General features: G+C 47.2%; 1 protein-coding gene across 4 annotated transcripts in view; it reads right to left on the bottom strand.

Moving 5' to 3' along the window:
* SCNN1D (sodium channel epithelial 1 subunit delta) overlaps positions 1–18,540 on the bottom strand; it is a 75,834-nt gene that overhangs the window by 8,125 nt on the left and 49,169 nt on the right. For all 4 annotated transcript variants that reach the window (XM_061600890.1, XM_061600889.1, XM_061600892.1 and 1 more), the window contains 8 exons: positions 15,052–15,395; positions 14,039–14,264; positions 12,492–12,685; positions 6,677–6,780; positions 3,438–3,601; positions 2,271–2,369; positions 1,159–1,276; positions 177–267 (listed from right to left, as the gene is read on the bottom strand). In XM_061600890.1, coding sequence (XP_061456874.1) covers positions 177–267; positions 1,159–1,276; positions 2,271–2,369; positions 3,438–3,601; positions 6,677–6,780; positions 12,492–12,685; positions 14,039–14,264; positions 15,052–15,386 — 1,331 coding nt within the window. In that variant the 5' untranslated portion in view covers positions 15,387–15,395. The remainder of the gene's footprint in view (positions 1–176; positions 268–1,158; positions 1,277–2,270; positions 2,370–3,437; positions 3,602–6,676; positions 6,781–12,491; positions 12,686–14,038; positions 14,265–15,051; positions 15,396–18,540) is intronic.

Genomic DNA, 18,540 nt, shown 5'->3' with positions numbered 1-18,540 from the left:
TAGCTGTTGACAGCATTCTCCTCTATGAATTTGTTTAATCCTCCTTTAAAGATGTCCAAGTTGGAGGTGATGAGGAGAGGAGGTAGGCACTGAGCGGGCTGTCAGTGCAAAATCTGGGACATTCTAAGCCTGACCCTGCTGCCACTCAAGTGGATCAAAAAGCTGTTGCTACTCACTTGCATGGTCTGTGGCATTCTTTAAAACAACTTTGCTGGTGCCTGTCAACCTGGTTGTAGAGTTGATTGTGCAAAAGATAGAAGCAGTGGCCTAGAGGAAGGGACAAGAGGAACAGGGTCAATAGGATGCAGCTTCCACAAGAAAGGAGTGGCTGAAAATTTAGATCTGTTATCCACAGAGGACCTTGTCCAAGCCAACCCCCAAGATGATATGATCAGCATTTTCTGTTTCCACCTAAACCCAGTTTAATTGGCACTTCCTGTTTCCTATTGAATGGTTGGGTTGTCACTTCCTGTTTACAACCAAAGACAGTTTGATTGGCACTTCCTGCTCCCAACTGAACATGCTTTGCTTGATTGGTGTTGGGAGAATCCTCAGAGCCAGATAGAGAGGACTGAAGGACCACTTTTGGACCCAGGACCTGACGATCCACACCCCTGAATTAGCACATGCAACCTGTATGCAAATCTGTGTTGTCTTTGGTCCTCTTTTTGGTGATGTATAAGTAGTCACCCTAGTTCAGGTGCGTCAGAGGTAGCCAACATAGTGCCCTTCAAATTTTGTTGGACTCCAACTCCCATGAGCTCAAGCCAGCATGGCCAATGGTCAAGAATGGAGATGGAATCCAGCAACATCTGGAGCCAGTGGTGGCTCCATGTCATTGGGGCAGTGGAATCCACTCTGGGTTTTAGTCTGAACTTTCAAGGAGCTGTCCAAGGTGCTGAACCTATTGTAGGAATAGATTTCATCACCTTGGACACCTCCTTGAAAGTTCAGACTAAAACCCAGCGCGGATTCCACTGCCCCCTGACATGGAGTCACCAGCCACCACTGTCTGGAGGGCAACACATTGGCTACCCCTGAACTAAGGCGGCTTCTTATACATCACCAAGAAAAAAAGAGGGCACATATTCTCAGTGCTATTGGCCAAAACAACTTATCCTGAACACACTCAACCACATGTGCGGAGGGGTCCCTTACCCCAGGCATGGTACTTGTTATAGTTGCAGTACTCTGCCCCGGCAGGCAGAGGGTAATAATAATATCCACAGCCGCACTTCTCAATCATGTGATGCTGGAAGCAGGAATTCAAACATGCCTATGAGGAGGTGAAAGGTGGGCAGGCGGGTAGGGAGAGAGAGAACAAAAAAGAACATCTGGTAAGTCATCTATAAGAACCTTCAGAACAGCCCTTTCTGGATCAGGCCAAGGGCCCACCTAATCTAGCATCCTGTTCTCCCAGTGGCCAACCAGGTGCCTGGAGGACACCTATCCATTTTGGTTTCTCTCCGTTTCTGATGTTCCCATCTCAACGTCAGTTCTCCACATTCCACAGCACGGAAATGCCTCCGCTTTTTAGTGCTAATCGATCCCAATACACACATTTGTCCATGCAACGTTCCCTAATATGCACTTTCCCCCCTAAAAGGATGCATTTTTGTATGCAGCGTTCACAAAGATGTGCCTCGTCCTCCCAGTTCAGTAGGGCCCCACTCATATGGCAGGTTAGGCTCCAGACCCCAGCCGGAAAGCGAAAACCGCCGGAAAGCGGATCAGCTGTAGCACGGGGGTCCGGAACCTAACCCGCTGATCGCACCAGAGGAGGAAAAGATCAGATCTTCCCCTCCTCGGGCGCGATCAGCTTGAGTGGGAGTCTGATCGCGCCAGAAAAGGAGAAGATCAGCTGTAGCCCCCCCTCCAGCTGATTGCTCTGCTGGCACCATATTAATGGAACACCGAAAAGCAGGGCGCCGAGAAGCGGGGCCCTACTGTATTGATATCTGTGTACACATTACTTGCTTGGAGAACTGTGTTTCCACATGCAGAGAAGCAGGGGATTTCGAAAGGCGGCTGCGTTTCCTTTCGCATATCGGTTTCAGAAGTGCGAGTCAGGTAGGCTTGCCTTCAAATGCAAACGGAATTGAATTTCTCTCTCGTCCCTAGTCTGAATTTCCCATTTCCCGATTTGAATGAACCAGGCAGATCGCGGGTCTCTGTCTGTCCTAAATATTCGTGTGAAGCATTTGAATGGATTTCGAAACACAGGAATGAAGAGAAAAACTGGGACACCAAACCATTGGCTTTAACCGTACCTGCTGCGTATACGTGTCGTTGTACATGAGTTTGACGTTGACGTTCTCTCCGGAGTTTGTGCACTCGCCATAATTCCCGCCTAAGCGAGTGACCTCATCCTATGTAGTTAGGGGAGGGAAAAGTGCATTACTGGGAGTTTTGCACGCAAGCCAGAATCAGTTCAGAAAAAGAAGTTAAACCTAGACAAGCAATGCTAGTCCCCAGCAACCCCCCAAGTAGCATCAGTTTTCCAAAAGCCAACAACATACCCTTGCAACTATGCACATCCAGTTCTTGAAACTCAGTGGCCCAGTGTGGGCTGGTTTCTACACTCACTCTAAGGATAGGATCTGTTGGCTGGTGCCAGTTTGAAAGCATTCCATCCACCTAACAGGCTGGCACCAATTCGAGTTTGTTCTGTATCCACTAGCCGCTGCTTTTACCCATCCGCGGGGGGGGTTCTCCGCTCAGAAAAGCTATTGGTATTTTGAAGGAAATATCAATATTTCACAAAGAAATATCGATAGATTATCATTCTTACAAGCAATGTTTTAGAGGCGGATTTTTTTTTTTTAAAAAGTCCATTTTCAAAAATAGCGGCAGAAATTTGCTACATTAAAATCCGATCCTCAGCAATGAAGAATAAGCGAATTAATGGAAAATTCAGTGCCAAATCCAAACTGGGCAGAATTCTGGCACATCTCTAACTCACACAGGTCCTCCGTCCAGGGAAGTAAGAAGCACTATTGGACTCCAAGGACACATTCGGAGCCAGGCAAAAACACTCAAGGAGGATGAGAAGCAAGGGCAGTGAGGGGTGTGGCTTGGAAAGAAGGGGGTGTGGCTAGGGAGGGGTGTGGCCTGGGAAGCGAGGTTGGTGGGGGTGTGGCTTAGAAAGAAGGGGTGTGGCTAGGGAGGGGGTGTGGTCTGGGGAGAGTACCAAGGGCCAGATAGAGACCTAGAGAGCTCCATTTGGCCCCCAGGGCTGAGCTTCCCCACCCCTGATTAAAAGCATTTTTACCTTGCTCTGCCTTCATCTGAAAAGGCTCCTAACCACTACACATCCAGGAGCACTACACATCCTAACCACTACACATCCAGGATGATCCACTACACATCCCCCCCTGCCCACCATGCCAACGTTTCTCCTGCTTACGAAAGTCCCGCTCAGTGACCGCTGTGCCCACCTGCGTGATCCCGATGCTGCTCTTAATCCCCGGTTGAATATCAAACCCTTCGTGCTCCAAGAACGGCGTCTGAAAGTGGTTGTGGATCATCACCTTCACGCCCGCCTTGGTGGACAGCAAAGGGATGTGGTCCGTTTGCTCTATTTTGAGGATAAGGGACAGACCTTTGGTGTCGAACAAAGAGAGGAAGGAAGAGGAAGGCACGATGAAATCGCAGCTCGGTACAAACAGGAAGTGACATCAGTGCAGGGCTGAAAGCCCTTTGTGTTACACAGAGCCCTGAAGTGCCACGATGCTCTTACGGGGGGGCGGGCGGCGTGCTTATAAAATCTCCTGTCTACACTGTCGGTCTCTGAGGTCACAATCAGCAATACCTGGCCGAGTGGGTGATGAATCATCTCTGTGCTGCTCGCTATGGCATCAGAACCACCCTCTCAGGTCAAAGACTTCACACCCACTGTCACTGGCATGTGTGAACGGCTTGGGGCCAACCCAAGACGCCAATGAGGCTGAATGTTGAAACATTCAGAACAGACTAAAGAAAGGACTACGGAATTTGCTCCCACTGGAGGCTCTGATGGCCACCAACTTGGATGCCTTGAAAAGAGGATTAGACCAATTCCTGGAGGAGAAGGCTATCAATGGTTACCGGCCACATTGGCTATGCTTTGCCTCCATAGTTGCAGGCAATAAGCTCCTGAATACCAATGGAGGAAACCGCAGGAGGGGAGAGTTGCTGTTGCACTCAGGTCCTGCTTGTGGGCTTTCCATTGGGGCATCCGGCTGGCCACTGAGCGAACAGGATGCTGGATTAGATGGGCCACTGGCCTGACCTGGTAGCTGGGCTCTTCTGATGTTCTTAGAAATTTTGCCGTCTGAGGTGAAGGACAAGGCAATGCGTCCCACGAACTGAAGTCCGCTGGATTGGCATTGGAGTCTTATACCCGTGATGGGAGGGCTTCCTCCACCACCCCTTGAGGACACTTCGTAGGACTATAGGAAGACCACTGGTCCATCTTGCTCAGTATTGTTAACACTGACCGGCAGCAGCTCTTCAGGGTTTTTCAAGTGGGGGACATTCCCAGCCCTACCTGGAGATGCTGGGGATTGAACCTGGGACCTTCTGCACACAAAGCAGATGCTCTATCACTGAGCTAGGACCCTTCCCTTAAAATATAGGATGCTGCCTTATACTGAATCAGTCCGCTGCTGAGAGTTGTTAGGAGATCCCGTATTCCCCACACAGAGCTACAATGCCCTGGGAAGAGGGACTGATTGTTCAACCACTCTGGGAATTCTAGCTCTGTGCAGGGAAATGGGGGTTTCCTAACAACTCTCAGCACCCATAACAAACTACAGTTCCCATGATTCTTCGGGGGGCGGGGAAGACACGCCTGTTAAAGCAGTATGATACTGCTTCAAATGTATATGAATGATGGGGCCTTAGTCTTCCAGTGGCCGCTGATCTTTTTACTTATGTGCTTTTATTGTTTGCTTGTTTATTTATTGACTTTATATCCTGCAGCTTCTTCCAAAGCAGCCAAGGGTGACAAACATATCAATACTAGAACACTACCGTCAAAACTTCTAAAAACAGTTAAACGCAGCCTTCTAAAAGCAATTCAAAGCAACTTTCTAAAAATCCCTAAAAGCAATCGCTTGCTCTCAAATGCATTGTTTCACAATTGCCGGGGACAAATGCCTGGCTTTCAGCCTGCAAATTTCCTCCCCGCCCCCGTGAAATCTGTCAATTTTTGTTGTTGTACAGTTGTTTTGCCTTGCGTATTGTTTTATGGGGCATTTTCTGGCGCTAGCATGCCTGATTTGTAAAAATTTGGATGTATGTTTCTCTTTGTATATTACCCAAGGGGTGACCCCCCCTTCCCCCTGAGCCACTATGTGGCATTTGGATCCGCCCCTTGAGCTGCCATTTTGTGCCCTGCTGTGCTTGGTGGACCCTGGGGTTGTAGTAAAGCAAAAAAAAAAGCCCAAAGTAGGCTCTGCAAGCTTGAAATCTTCCCGCATGTGACCTGAACAACTGGGAGCCCACCTCTGTCGTCCTCGAAGTAAACGACAACAGTAGTGAAAAATGCAGAACTGCTTCTCTGTCTTACAAAAGCCTCTCCCCTCTAACTCCCCTTCAGAGTCATCTATCACTGTCCAGAGGTCTCCATTTCCCTCACTGACCCTTTCCTTTAGGACTGATATGGGGAACCTTTGGCCCTCCAGATGTTGCTGAACTACAGCTCCCATCACCCCTAGCCAATGCTCGCTGGGGCTGATGGGAGTGGTAGTTCAGCAACATCTGGAGGGCCAAAGGTTCCCCATATCTGTCTTAGGTCCCAAGTAGATGGGGGCAAGGGTAATCTTCTTCACCTGGGTCATTTCCCCGATAAGAATCACTCTGTACATCTGCTATTTGCAGCAATGGGGCAGGGGACATAAAGGTACCCATATCGTACAGGCATGTCTTCCTTCTGCTGGGCAAATAACAGCTTCAGGGGTTATTTTAATTGGGAAAGTGACCCTGCTGGAAAGGCTTAACTCCACCTTCCCTGTGCCACAGTCCTGATCTGAATTAGGACCCACTTGGCTCTGCTTTCTTTAAAACCCCCAGATAGGGTTGTCACATGAAGTGCTCCACAACACAAGGCACACTGGGTTGTATTCAATGTAGCGCTGTGTAGCATTTTATCGGCACAAGGATTTTGCCTTGTGCAACAGAACGTTCTCCCTCTCATCCCCCTTAAATCTGTTCTGGGTTCCCCCCCAGCCTTCTGGAGCAGGTTTAGGGGGTGGCACGGGGTGCAGGCAGGAAGAGGAGGTTGGGAATCCGTTTGCACTAGCTGAAGTTGTTCTGCTAGTGTGAGCTTTGAATTGAAAACCTCCCGTTGTGAGAACCCTAAGAAAATGGCATCTCATCTGTATCAGAAGGTTAACCCACACCTAGCCAAACTGACAGCTCTCCCTTCCCTCACAGAAACTGTGAGCGATCGTGAAGATTCTGCTCCTTTGTCCTCTCAATTCCTGGGGCCTGTGGGTAATTCTGTGACAGATACACCAGCTGAACCAATCGTCCAGTCTTCACTAGCCAATGGTGACACACTATACTTTCTTGCTGTAGTGTAAAGCAACACTTCACATGTCTGGAATGTTATACAGTCTCCATGCAGCCTAACCCTTGCAAGGGATCGGTTGTCACTCCATTTGCCTATGCATTCGCTTTTGTTCGTTCGTACCATAAGCGATCCCAGGCTTCAAAGCTGTCCAGAACGTGTCTGTCCCATCTTTGTTAAAAGTGTAACAGCTCCCGTAGACAGGATGATGAAAGTGTTCTGTGTCGCTATAGTAAAAAAAAAAATAATAATAGAAAGAGGGGGAAAAATGTGTCAAAAATCAAATATTTTCAGGCTGTTTCCAAATCATTTGCAGTTCACACAGAATGGGCGAGAAATGCAATTCAGTTCGCATTTAAAGGGGCGTTTATCAAAACCGCACTTTTCAACACAATGAGAGAACTGAAACACAGCCATCCTCCAAAATTCACCCTTATCCTAATTTTGCGATGCAGGTCACCAACCAAGCAATGTTCACAAAAAAAGCATATATTCGGGGGATGTGGACACAAAAATGAATGTATGAGTGAAAATATCAGACAGAGATGCATTATGTGACGATAAATGGCTTGCAAAAATGTGTACATTAATCAAAGCTGCTTTAAAATGTGTATGTTAGGAGAAATTTGCGCTAAAACACTGGGGATTTTTTTTTAAATGACGACAGCAGCAAATTGTTGCAGAAATGTGGAGAAGTGAATTGGAAACATAAGAAATGGTGAGAACCTTTTATGTACACCGCCCAGAGAGCCTTCGGGCTTAGGGCGGTATATAAATTAAATTAAATAAATAAACCTGACAGGTCATTTTCCATCGGTAATCTCCGGGTTGCCAAGGAGAGTACCCTTCAGCCATCAAATGCCTGAGTAAACAGGAATGCTTTCAAATTCCTCCTGAAAGTCAATAGCACACTCATTCTCTGAATGTGGAGCCATCATACAGTCAGCACCATCCATGAACAAAATGGGGCTATCAGCAGGCTAAAGGGGTTGTACTCCCTCTGAAAGAGCAGATTCGTAGCCTGGGGGTGCTCCTGGATCCATCTTTGTCGCTAGAGGCCCAGGTGACCTCGGTGGCTAGGAGTGCCTTTTACCAGCTTCGGCTGGTAAGACAGCTGTGGCCTTTTCTGGACCGGGATAGCCTGACCACTGTTGTCCATGCACTGGTAACCTCTAGGATGGATTACTGTAATGTGCTCTATGTGGGGCTGCCCTTGAGGTTGGTCCGGAAGCAGCAGCTGGTGCAAAATGCGGTGGTGAGACTGCTCACTGGAACAGGGTATCGTCAACATGTCACTCCGCTGCTGAAAGAATTGCACTGGCTGCCCGTTTCCTACCAGGCCAAGTTCAAGGTTCTAGTTTTGGTGTACAAAGCCCTATACAGCTTGGGACCAGGATACCTGAAAGACCGTCTTACCCCTTATATACCCAGTCAATCACTGCGCTCTGCAGATAAGGGCCTCCTGCAGATACCCTCTTATCAGGAGGTCCTTTCCACACAACATAGGAAACGGATCTTTAGTGTGGCGGCATCTACCCTGCGGAATCCCCTCCCCTTAAATATTGAGGGGGAGGGGGCCCTTAAGGGGTAGGAAAGCCCCCAAGCAGTCTGATGAGGACTGAGCATGCTCAGTTGGCCACAGAATGCTGGGGGAACTCTCATAGGGCAGGTGGGAACAAAAGGAGTGGGAGGAGAAATGGAATGGAGTATCCTGGAAAAGGGCATGGTTGCCTGGTTGGATCCCTCACCAGAAGCACACCCCACTGAAACATTTCGTTGCAGGTCCCCAGTTCCAAACCCCCAAGCTACCATGAGCTGCTCTGAGCCCTCGGGATATGTTGAGATGGAGAGATTATCACCCCATCCTGTCTGACCGTGATGAAACCGTTCGTTGCAGAAGCCTTCTAAGAAGACACCTGCCCATCAGCCTCAGGTGACAAACACCCTTCTCTTCCCTGCGGTAGCATTTTATTTGTCTTGGGGTGTTTTTGTTTGTTTGTTAAGAATTGAGATAATATACATGAAATCAAATTTACTTCATGCACAGATGTTTAAGCACAGCCCTGCATTACGTAACATTTGCATTCTGAAGCTGACTGTTGCTTTTTACGAGTGAGGTCATCTTTGCTTCGAGCACGAATGGATCAAAGAACAGGCAGAGAGAGAGAGAGAGAGAGAGAGAGAGAGAGACTCTACCTTCTTAGAGTTTGCTTAGAACTTTCAGGAGTTTGCCAACAGTTGCCCAAGATTTGTCCTGATAAGTCTTAAGCAAATGTTTGCTCAGTTTCATTATCGGAGATGCCTTTTTGATGGGCTCTTGTGATTGACTCCGCTGGTTTATTGCTTCAACAATGGGCCCAGGGCAGAGGTTGGCATCAGGAGAGTACACAGTCACACCATGTACTGTACAGAGGACATGAGGCTGGATGGAGGGATGGCCTGGAGTCGCACGAGAACACCATTCAAAGTCACTCGTTCCAGCATATGCAAGCCATGTGACAGCTGATGGGCAGCTTCTTCCCAAGGAGGGACATCGGGCACCATTATGGCCTTCACGGTGCCAGATTGAAGATGAAGCCCTTTTTCTTTGTCCAGGCATTTTAGGTGAACCTACTATGTTCCCAGGGGTGTAGTTGTCCAGGGTCTCGGGGGGACCTTAGACCCAGCAGGGTCCCTATGTCTCCAGTATCCTACGAGCCAATCAGCAGGAAAGGGGAGTGTGTTAGCCACCAACAAGAGTCTTCTAACATGCTTCTTTGTCCTTTCCTGCTGATTGGAGCCAATCAGAGTGAAAGGAGGCGAGTCAGCCACTGAGAAGACTCTTTTCAGTAGCTAACACTCTCCTCTTTCATGCTGCTTCTAGGGATGTCTGTAGTGGGAGAAGGCATGAACGAGGATCTCAAAAAAAGTGGCTGTGTGGCTGTGACTATTGTGAAGGGACCTTGTACTTCTGAATTTGCCACTACACTCCTGGATGTTCCAGTCTGGTATACTGGTTACGGTGTCGATTTAGGACCCGGCAGCCCAGGGTTCAAGTCCGCGCTCAGCCACAAAGCTCACTGGGTGATCTTGGGCTCGTCGCCATCTCTTAGTCCAACCTACCTCACAGGGCTGTTGTGAGGATTATTTATTTATTATTTGATTTATATCCCACCCTTCCTCCCAGCAGGAGCCCAGGATAAAATGGAGGGGGGGGGAGGGCCATGTATGCTGCTTTGAGCTCCTTGGAGGAAAGGTGGGATATTGTTGTAATCATAATCATGTTCCACCTCCATGGGCAAACGTAATACGCTTCGGAATTATACCAGCTGCTGGAAATCACAAGGGAAGAGAGTCGCTGTTGCACTCCATTGCCGCCTGTGGGCTTTCCAGAAGCACCTGCTTGGCTGCTGTCAGAACAGGAAGTTGGACTAGATCTGGGTCTTTGGCCGGATCCACCAAGAACCCTTGCCTTTTTAATTCTTTTTTGCTTACTATTGGGGGGAGGGTTAAATAAACCGTCTTCTGCTTCTCAGCTCACATGAGACCAGGCCTTGGACCAAGCCAGAATATTGCCCCCCAGTTCAGGGTTGCATCCAATGCTACTCAGAGTAAGACATGCTGAAGCGAGCAGATGTGGCTAACTTAGGTCCATCGTTTCCAGTGGGTCTGCTGCTCTCAGTGGAATTCAGTTGAGTACGACCCAATGGGTCTACTCTAAGTAGGACTTAGTTGGATACAACCCTCAGCATGGGTAGGGAAGCTGTGGCCCTCCAGCTGTTGTAGTACTCCAACTCTCACCAGCCCCAGCCAACGTGGCCAGTGGCCAGGGGTTATTATTATTATTTATCAGACGTATATCCCGCCCTTCCTCCCAGTAAGAGCCTAGGGTGGCAAACAAAAGCACTAAACGCACTTTAACACATCATAAAAACAGACTTTAAAATATCTTTTTAAAATCCGCCATTAAAAACATATTAAAACAAAACGCCTTGAAAAACATTTTTAAAAGCTTTAAAAAAATATTTTTTAAAAAAGGTTTAAAAACACCTTAAAAAGGGATTCCAACACGTACACAGACTGGGATAAGGTCTCCGCTTAAAAGGCTTGTTGAAAGAGAAAGGTCTTCAGTAGGTGCCGGAAAGATAACAGAGATGGCGCCTGCCTAATATTTAAGGTATGATGGGAGAAGTAATATTTGCAAGGCCACAATGTCCCTGCCCTTGGTTCACTTGGGGCTGCTGGTGGCTCTTCAGGGCCTTGACCATCAGATGCCACCCAATCAGTTTTAACTGGAAATGCCAAGGAGTGAGCCTGGGCCCTCCTGCCTGCTAAGCAGGGTTGGGTAACCTGTAGCCCTACAAATGAGGTTGGACTCCCAGCTTCCATCAGCCCCAGCCAGCATGGTCAGTGGAGGGAAGTTGGGAGTTTGTAGTCAACAAAATCTGGAGGGCCTTGGGTCCCTCATCCCTAGACAAAAGGCTCCTGGGAACTGGGACCACCACCCACAAAGGAGGTTCCCTGGTGTGTCTCTGCATGAGTGGCTGCCCTGGCTTTCATTGAGATTGATTAAGACAGGAATGGGGACTCTGTATCCCTTACAGGTGTTATTGGACTTCCAACTCTCCATCAGCCCCAGGCTGGCATGACTGATGATCAGGGAGGATGGGAGTTATAGTCCAACAACATCTGGAGGACCACAGGCTGCCCACCTCTGCTCTACCACTTAAGTACTGTTTCTAGCTGTTTCACTGTACTTTGGAGACCCGGTTGGCTGAGGGCGTCTGTGCCATTTGGCCAAGGAGATAGCCACAGAAGGCATTCGCCTCCCCGCCCTCCCTGTGGATCGCACACATGCCCTGCCCTGATCCTTTTTGCAAAGCACCTGCCATGCCCCTGAGACAATGCTCCTGGTGCATGTGCCAGGAGAGAGAGAGAGGTTATTTAACCAGGCGTGGGCAGGTTTGTGCAGGCTTTATCAGATTGTTCTCGGCACACTGCTGTGCCGAAGACAAACGGAAGCCGGCGAGGACCGGGCGGTACCTGGGGCATGGCTCCAACCTGTCCTTTACCTCAGGAGACACGGGGAGCAAACCATGTGGCATCTGAAGCAATCCCAGGGAATTTCCCCGTCCACAGCCTCAAATTATCCCACAGGGAGAAAAATTGCCCACACCCTGTTGTGTATAGCAGAAGAAACCAGCTCTGCTCCATGAGAGATCGTGGATTTAAATAAGCAGGGTAGACTGGCAGGTCAGGGTGCAACCGCACTTGGGATATTGTTTGGAACGGGACATTCTGGAGATGCCGGGAATTGAACCTGGGACCTTCTGTGTGCAAGGCAGATGCTCTGCCACTGAACCATGGCTCTGCCCGAAGCCCGAAAAAGCATGTTGTTGAGCTGGTAGGGATGTGAGAATCTGTCCATTTCTGTTTCTAATTGTCCCAGTCTTAAGTTCCCCTTTCCAAATCAGTTTGCAAGTTCTTTTTTTTTTAAGGTCTTGTGAAAATCCATCATCCTTTTCTTGCTAATTTCTGTTTTTTTGTATGCGATTTTTACGAATATACACTTTTACTTTTGCAAAGGGTTACTTTCCCTGATATTTCTGCTTTCCCTAATTTAATGGATTTGGTATGTCATGTTACCCATGCCTCTGTATGCACCCTTTACCCTGGTATGTGCATTTTTGCATGCATTGCTTTGTGGGAGGACAGCACTGCAAAATTCAGAAAAGTGCGCATTTCCAAGGATGGCTGTGTGTCGGATTCAAAATGGTTCGCCTTTGAGTGTGATCTGATTAGCATTTCTCCCCCGTCTCTAATAGCTGGAAAAGATTCAGTAAGGGGGCAACCAATTCTTGCAGGCCACTGGCCTGCTATTCCCCTCCCTGGGATGATTCTTTGCCTCAGTGATTCTACTACCACGCAGGCCAGCGTGCCATGTGGATGAGACAGTTACCTGGATCCGCAAGGCTCCCCGTTATACTGGCAAGCATAGACCAATTTGTCGATGTGGTTCTCCTCACTTGAAACATTGATGATGGGTGGAACCTGGGACATGATGTTCATGTAGTGGAAACGGTACCATTCCTGGAAGGCGTCCAATCCGGATGAATATGCCTTCGTGTAACATTCCCCGCCGGTTGCATTGCACTGAGGGGAGAAGAGAATTGCGTATGAGAGGTGCTCAGATGGCAATGCAAAGTCTTTATCCAGGCCCCAAACTGGCGAGAGCGAGCATAAGGGGGGCCTTGCCAGGTCAGACCAAGGGCCCATCCAGTCTGGCATCACACAACAGCTAATCAGATGCCTCTAAGAAGCCTGCAAGCGGGGCGTGAAGGCAATAGCCCTCTCCAGTTGCTGATTTCAAGTACTAGAAAGGTTGCCACACAGAGGAGGGCCAGGATCTCTTCTCGATCGTCCCAGAGTGCAGGACACGGAATAATGGGCTGAAGTTATAGGAAGCCAGATTTCAACTGAACATCAGGAAAAACGTCCTAATTGTTAGAGCAGTACAACGATGGAACCAACGACCTAGGGAGGTGGTGGGCTCTCTAACACTGGAGGCACTCAAGAGTCAGCTGGACCCACTGGGGATGCTTTAAGTTGGTTTCCTGTATTGAGGAGGGGCTTGGACCCGTTGGCCTTAAATGCCCCTTCCAACTCTACTATTCAATGATTCTATGATCCCCAGCAATTCAATGGCACACACCCTTGGACCCTATAGCCATCGTGATTAATAGCCATTGAAGCCTGTTTCCTTGCCCACAAGTTCTGGTCACCACATCTCAAAAAGGATATTGTTGAGTTGGAAAAGGTTCAGAGAAGGGCAACCAGAATGGTCAAGGGGATGGAGCGACTTCCCTGTGAGGAAAGGCTGCAGCATTTAGGGCTTTTTGGTTTAGATAAAAGGAGAGTAAGAGGTGGCATAGTAGAAGTGTATAAAGTTATGCATGGCGTGGAGAAAGTGAACAGGGGAAAGTTTTCCTCCCTCTCTCATAATACCAGAACTCGTGGACATTCAAAGAAGCTAAATGTTGGAAGATTCAGGACAGACAAAAGGAAGTACTTCTTTACTCAGCGCATAGTTAAACTATGGAATTTGCTGCCACAAGACACAGTAATGGCCACCAGCTTGGATGGATTTAAAAGAGCGGTTTTTTTAACCTATGTTTCGATACAGTTGGATGCCATTGTGATTCAAGATGGTGGACTGAACCTTTCAAAACTGCACAGATTTTAATCACTGAGTTCCACTGCACTAATTTGTTGATTTCTTAGAGTTTTCTGAGCCATGCTGGGAACAAAGCTGCTAATATCCTGTTTGCCTTCAGTGACACGGGAAAGTAGCAAAATCTGATTGGCTACATAAGATTATGATATCATCCCAGTCACTCTGTGATCCCTGACTGCCTAGGAACACCCATGCAGCTAATCCAGAAAGACAATTTGCCAATGACAGATGGCCACTAAGGATGGTGTCATCGGTTCCCCTGTTCAGCTTACCATCCGGAAGCCCACTTTTTCACCTATTTTCACCAGAGCGATGCTGTGGTCCAGTTGGAAGTTGGAGTTGTTGGCTTTACTGGGGTCTCCATTTGACCAATCCTCCATGCTGATGCTCACGTTGTCTTCCAGTATTTTCTCTGGGATGTTGAAGCCATATAAAGTATAAAGGGTTTCCCTGGCCAGATTATCCAGCTCGGCCATATTTTTTCTGACTATGTTGACCCTGGGGAGATGGGAGAAATGGCAAAAGATTCTGAATATCATTGTGAGGCGAGCTATACAAAGGCAGCAGCCGGGACAGCCAGATCAAATAGGTGGCACAGAAAGCTGCCTTGAGCATCAGAATTCAGGAGGTGCCAGGCTACCCAGGAAAACTCTGAAGGGGAACTCAATTGTCTCCCATCTCAGAACTTTGGGACAACTTGGGACGGTTGTTCCATTTACTTCTATAAGAAGAGAAAGACTAAAATCAGGAAAACGGTTCAGCATTTCTTTCCCTTTGTCGCACATATACACCCTCACACACATACACACAGAGTACACAGTGTTGTGATTACCATCCCATTCACCAGAGCTTGGAAAAGTTACATTTTTGAACTACAACTCCCATCAGCCCAATCCAGTGGCCATGCTGGCTGGGGCTGATGGGAGCTGTAGTTCAAAAAAGTAACTTTTCCAAGCTCTGCCATTCCCTATGTGATCCCTGATTGGCTACGACTGCCCTTGAGACTTTGCCTAGGAAGCAAAATGCACATATTAGAAGAAATGTGCACCACAATGCTGACGAACTGTCATGAGGAGATGGCTAACCGATTCAGAAACACAGAGAAGTGAAGTCTGGGAAACTGAGACACTGAAATTGACAGATTTGTCCATCCCTATGCCTAAATGTGCCCTCCCAAAAACTCCTGACAAGCTACAGTCCCTCCCAAACTGCAAGTGAACTCTTTGTCATTGCAACCCTTCCTTCCCGAGGCTCAAATGGAAGTCCTCCCCCCAATTTCATCTACCTGTATGGATTCAGATTGCAGAGGGTGATGGCGGGAAACATCTTTGGTGCGGAGTGAACAGACATCGACATGACCACAGGGTAGGCCCAGTACTGGCTGAAAAGGAGAGCAAATTGCCAATACAACATGGCAAAGCTGGCAAGGAACAGGAGGGTCCAGAAGGCAGTCTTCATCTTGTTCCGACTCGAGCAGACCAGGCGGATGGTGCCGTGGATGGTGGTGTTCAAGCAGAAGAACTCAAAGAGGTCCTTGAAGGAGCTGTAGAACTCAATGAGGGCTGCGTCTTCCTCTTCGTTCGTTTCCATCTCTTTCTCTTTCACAGCTGCTTCCTCCATTCTCTAAATCTACAGCAGGTTTTGAAATGCTGGGTTAGGATGAACCAGAGCTTGGAAGATTACTTTTAAAAAGTAATAAATTACAGTTACAGTTACATGGCCCCAAAAAGTAGTAATTACCGTTACAATTACAAGTGCTCTGAAAGTAACTGATTACTTTTCCTTCAAGTAATCACTACAATTACATTTCAGTTACTTTTTAAAAAACCGCCTACAAGGTTCTGGCCTTGGCTGCTGCACATCTAAGTAGCCTAAAACAACATTAAAAACAAACACACACATACAGAGGTAGTAGAATAATTATTTTTATTCATAAGATAGCAATGGTGGTCTCTCCGCTGGTAAGGGTGGTAGGGAGGGAGGCAGAGGCCACTACTCAGATCTTTGCACGTCAAACCAAGTGCAAACTCCCCCCCACTCAGACAGACAGCATAATCTCTCTCACTTAACCACCTCCCGGACCCTGCCCTGCCACCAACTAAGGGACACTCACTCAAACAAACATTTTCCCCTGAGATGCAAAAAAGTTAAAATACTGCAAATGCAGCACAGTAGCCAGAGAGGGTGGTGGAGGCCGCTTTGTGTGCTAAGTGCAAACACAGAATTCACACACACACACACATGTTGTCCTCTTTCATCTCCACAGTTATTTATCTCCATTCTGCTGCTGCCTCCTTATCCTCCTTTATCCATGTTCTTGACCTCCAGATCCTTTTCCCCTCCACTCCATTCTTCACCACCACTATCCGTTTTTTTAAATAATTGTTTTCTCCACTCCACCCCGTCTCACTCTCCGCCTCCTCACTTGTTGCCTCCTACCATCCACAGAGCATGAGGAAAGAGCGACACTGCACAGAAGCCCAGTTTGAGGCACATGATTTTCATCCACAAATCAGAGGAGCAGAAGACTTCCCCTGCTCCCCCCCAAGTAATGCCCAAAAGTAATTCTGGAAACGTTACAATTACTCCACAAAAGTAATAAAATTACTCCTAGTTCTATTACAATCAAAATGTAAAGGAATTACCCACTCGTTACTCAAAAAAGTAATGAATTACAAGTAATTCGTTACTTGTAACTAGTTACTTCCAAGCTCTGGGATGAACGAGTGAGACTCCCCCCAAGTCCAAGAAAAAAACAAACCATAGCTCCAGTGGTGGTCCACATTTTGCTATCTCCAAATAGGGCGGCAAAATAGGGAGGGATGTTTCAGCCCAGGCAAAACAGGCAGGTGGGCGTGGCAACATTTTTAATTTATTCAAGTGTAAGTAAAGGAAAAGGTTATCATGCTCCAAAACAGGGTTCGAAATTAAACTCAACCAAGGCCACATTCACACCATACATTTATTCCATCATTATTCCACTTTAAACAGTCATGGCTTCCCTCAAATAATCCTGGGAAGTGTAGTTTGTGAAGGGTGCTGAGAGTTGTTATGAGACCATTATTTCCCTCACAGAGCTCCAGTTTACAGAATTCTCTGGGAAGAGAGGCTGACTGTTAAATGGTAACCACTCTGGGAATTGTAACGCTGTAAGAAGAATAGGAGTCTCCTAACAGCTCTCAGCATCTTTCACAAACTACACTTCCCAGGATTCTTTGGGGGAAGCCATGACTGTTTAAAGCAGAATAATGATGGAATAAATGTATGGTGTGAATGTGGCCTAAAGCTTCCAAAGCAGTTTAAAAACAAAACAAAAAAAACCCCAGAGGATTTGATATTCAGAGCTGAAACGTAACACCTCAAGAACCTAAGAAGAGTCTGACTGTTGGATCAGGTCACTGGCTCATCTAGTCCAGTGTCCAGTTCTCACACTGGCCAACCAAATGCCCACCCTGGGAAGCCCACAAGCGGGACCTGAGTACAAGAGCACTCTCTCCACTTGTGATTCCCAGCAACTGGTATATTCAAAGTCACACTTCGTTGTATCAAACCTTAGTCTGCTTAGAGGAGACCCATTGAAATCAAGGGACAAGACTAACATCTATCCATTTAGACTCATAGGTCTACTCCAAGTAGGATTTAAGTTAGAAACATAAAGAGTAACCATATATGAAACCATACGCTTGTGAAACATTCCTAAAGTAATCTTTAGTACGTCTATTGTACGTCGCCCAGTGTCCGTTCAGTCGGACAGATGGGCGTCTGCTAAATAAAATTTTATTTATTATTATTATTATTATTATTATTAGATACAAGCCCTACTGCCTCTGACTATGGAGACAGAACATTCCACCAGATGTGACCAAGATCTGGAAACACCTGATCAGAATGACTATCTCCCCTATAGATATCTTTCTCGATGATTACAGCAAATTCCTCTTCGCTCCTCATGCCTCACTTGGAAGAGCACCGCTCATAACCTTAGCCTCAAATGGGGACATCAGCCCAACATCCCCAGAAGGAATGAGTGACAGACAGCGACCTGATTCACAAGATGTCACTTCCGGGAATCTCCCCAATGTCCCAGGTTTCAACAACATGTCTAAATCACAACACAAATCAGCGGAGGCATTCAGCAGTTGCGAGAGCCAATGCCCAATTTCCATTCCAGTCCTGAATCGATGGATGGATGTGATACTCTGGAGTGTCACAGATCCATGAAACTTCCACAGTGGGTGGCAGGAATATAATGATAATGATAATAATAATAATAATAATATCCTGCCCTTCCTCCCAGCAGGAGCCCAGGGCAGCAAACAAAAGCACTAAAAACATTAAAACATCATAAAAACAAACTTTAAAACACATTAAAACAAAACATCTTCAAAAGTGTTACTTAAAAATAGCTATAAAGCATCTAAGATTAAAAACGTTTTGAAAAAAAAAAGTTTAAGAACATATTAAAAAGCAATTCCAACACAGATTAAGCAGGAATGAAGCAGGAAGAGTATCAGGGACCATAATCGAGGCTTGTTCAGAAGGCCTCCAGGAGCCGGTGGAAGGGAGGGCATCAGACAGCAATAGATACTCCCTGAAATGTACTCAGAGTTAGGGACGCTCTCCCCTCCTACGCAAAGAGCTGTTTGCAGAGGAGGCTGGTGATTTAGGGTGAACTGGCACGCTGCCCCATCAACCTCAATTCTTCCAAGCCCACCTGCTGGCTTTTCTGTTTTCAACTAGTCCAAGGAGGTAGCACCGGCTACCAGGTCCTGCT

Source organism: Rhineura floridana, chromosome 18 (assembly GCF_030035675.1).
Source record: "Rhineura floridana isolate rRhiFlo1 chromosome 18, rRhiFlo1.hap2, whole genome shotgun sequence".
Classification (NCBI taxonomy): domain Eukaryota; kingdom Metazoa; phylum Chordata; class Lepidosauria; order Squamata; family Rhineuridae; genus Rhineura; species Rhineura floridana.
Note: the sequence above shows the minus strand (reverse complement) of the source record. Positions and strands in the feature narration are given on the sequence as shown.